The sequence below is a fragment of the Homarus americanus genome, unplaced genomic scaffold (genome assembly GCF_018991925.1).
Source record: "Homarus americanus isolate GMGI-L3 unplaced genomic scaffold, GMGI_Hamer_2.0 scaffold32929, whole genome shotgun sequence".
Taxonomy (NCBI): Eukaryota; Metazoa; Arthropoda; class Malacostraca; order Decapoda; family Nephropidae; genus Homarus; species Homarus americanus.
In genome coordinates this window covers 4,571,789-4,573,893 of record NW_024737097.1, presented here as the reverse complement: position 1 = coordinate 4,573,893, position 2,105 = coordinate 4,571,789, and the positions used below count along the sequence as shown (strand labels likewise).

Here is a 2,105-nt window from a genome sequence, read left to right as displayed (position 1 = left end):
GCTTCTGGTGTTATTGTACAGGGGTACCTAGTGACAGCACTAGGATCCCGCTTCCTCTATCAAGGAATAAACAATTGAAATTGAATTGATTCCTAGCCTGTCTAGCGTCGAACCTGGTTTATATTATATTGTATCTTGTATATTGTATCAATCAATCACTCAGAGTACCATCCTCATATCTGGAGGTTGGCGACCACAGTCCCCCACTCTAAACGTTCTTGGGCTGTTTTACCAATTATCTAAGGTTTTGTATCTCCCTTGGGGCACACTTTTTAATTTAATTCATCCATCCTATTCTCTACCTTACCCTGGCCCTCCTACCCTCAACTATGTCCATTAATATTTCTGTATTATTCCCCCATCTTTAATTATATGACCAAAGTATCTCATTTCACTTTTTCTGTAGATTTCAAGTATTTCCCTTGAAGTTTTTGCTAATCTTAGTAGTTCTTATTTAGTTTTTCTATCAGTGTAGCTTATCATTAGCATTCGCCTAAAACACGACTTTTCAAAGGCCTCCAACCTCTTTCTGGTGTCTGCTGAAAGTGTCCAAGTTTCTGACCGAATAGCAGTCCTTACCATAAAATAACTTTTCACTTATTTAAGTTCCCTGTTGCCTACCACACTTTACATTTTAGGACTTAAAAGTTCTCGATTCACACAAGAAGGATACAAAAAAGTTAAAAAATATGATCATCGGAAATTTTATTAAGTAAAATATGATAAAGAAAACTTTCATTGGTAAACCACACTAATAATAAATGATAAATATATACAAAAGGTGGGAGTCCAGTAAGCTCTTGGATCATGGTTGAGTGGATGCAGAAATCATTTTACCAGAGAGACAGTCGAGTGAGAGAATACAAGTGTCAAGTTATAAACATCTAAAATGGTGCTCCATAGGAAGTAGGTGGAGGAACTGGAGGTCCATAACCGTTGCTGGCACCATTACCATTCCCACCGTTACTGTTAGCTAAATTGCCATTACCGTTGACAGCATTTCCGTTTCTTCCGTTACCATTTGAACTATAACGGTTGCCATTACCATTACCTCCCTTCCCGTTACCATTAGAGCCATAACGGTTACCATTACCGTTGGTGGAGGGTCCATAACCACCGTAGGGGACGACGCCGATGAGCTCATTGACGGAGTAGAAGTTCTCAGCCTCAGCGCAGTCCACGTTGAACCACCAGTCACACACCAGGTACTGCTGGTTGAAGATGGTACCGTTGGGACAGAGGAAGGAGTCCTGCTGGCGTCTGCGGGCGCGGTCCTGGCAAATGTGGAACACCTGGCAGCCGGCTTCAGAGGCGGTATCAGCGTAATAGCCTTGCACCGCCTGGTCATCACAGGAGAAGCCAGTGTTTGGTGGAGAAGCCAGAATGGGGTAGTCTTCACCAGGGACGCCACCACCAGGGATGCTCTCCAGCAGAGCAGCAAGTTCATCTTGTCCGTAACCACTTGGGGGGCCATACCTGTTACTTGGGGGAGCTTCGTATCCGTTGCTTGGGGCTCCATTTAAGGCACCAAACCCGTTACTGAAACCTCCAAGAGGGGCTCTGTAGTTGCTAGACGGCCTGTCAGCGGCAGATACACTGATCAGTGCTGTGAAAGATAGATACATTTGATAAAATACCATAACGATCAAAATATCTGTGATTACAATTTCAATATTTTTTAAGATTTGTTTACAGTATATTCACTGATAACTGTTATACTGACCCATCAGCAGAATAATCTTCATGGTTTTAATTCAAGAGAAAGATGAATAATATAGAGAAGTAAAGGGTAGAGCCAGCCAGAGGAAGGTGCTGCTGGAAGATGATGGTGGACTGTGAGTTTCACTGGCCTTTATACCCGTTCCTTCACCAAGCTCCTCCCACCCACCTTGAACTCATCCTTTACCTCGTCCGCCCATCTTCCTCTTACTCTCGCTCGATTACTAGATTTCAGGTCATTCTACTGGAAGAATTTGTTTAAGAATGCAGAGCTCTATTAAGTACAGACAAATGCGTGACATATCATACTAAACTTTAACAAACTTTTATATTCATTGAAGTTAATTGAAGTTAGTAGAAATGAACGACATTTCAACGTCCAGTGT

General features: G+C 42.3%; 1 protein-coding gene across 1 annotated transcript; it reads right to left on the bottom strand.

The window, feature by feature from the left end:
* Nucleotides 1–688: 688 nt before the first annotated feature.
* Nucleotides 689–1,817, bottom strand: LOC121873090 (pro-resilin-like). Its single transcript, XM_042376400.1, has 2 exons — nt 1,724–1,817; nt 689–1,606 (listed from the first exon to the last, which is right to left on the bottom strand). The coding sequence occupies exons 1-2, from the start codon at nt 1,743–1,745 to the stop codon at nt 885–887; spliced, it is 744 nt and encodes a 247-aa protein (XP_042232334.1). The 5' UTR covers nt 1,746–1,817; the 3' UTR covers nt 689–884.
* Nucleotides 1,818–2,105: the final 288 nt, after the last annotated feature.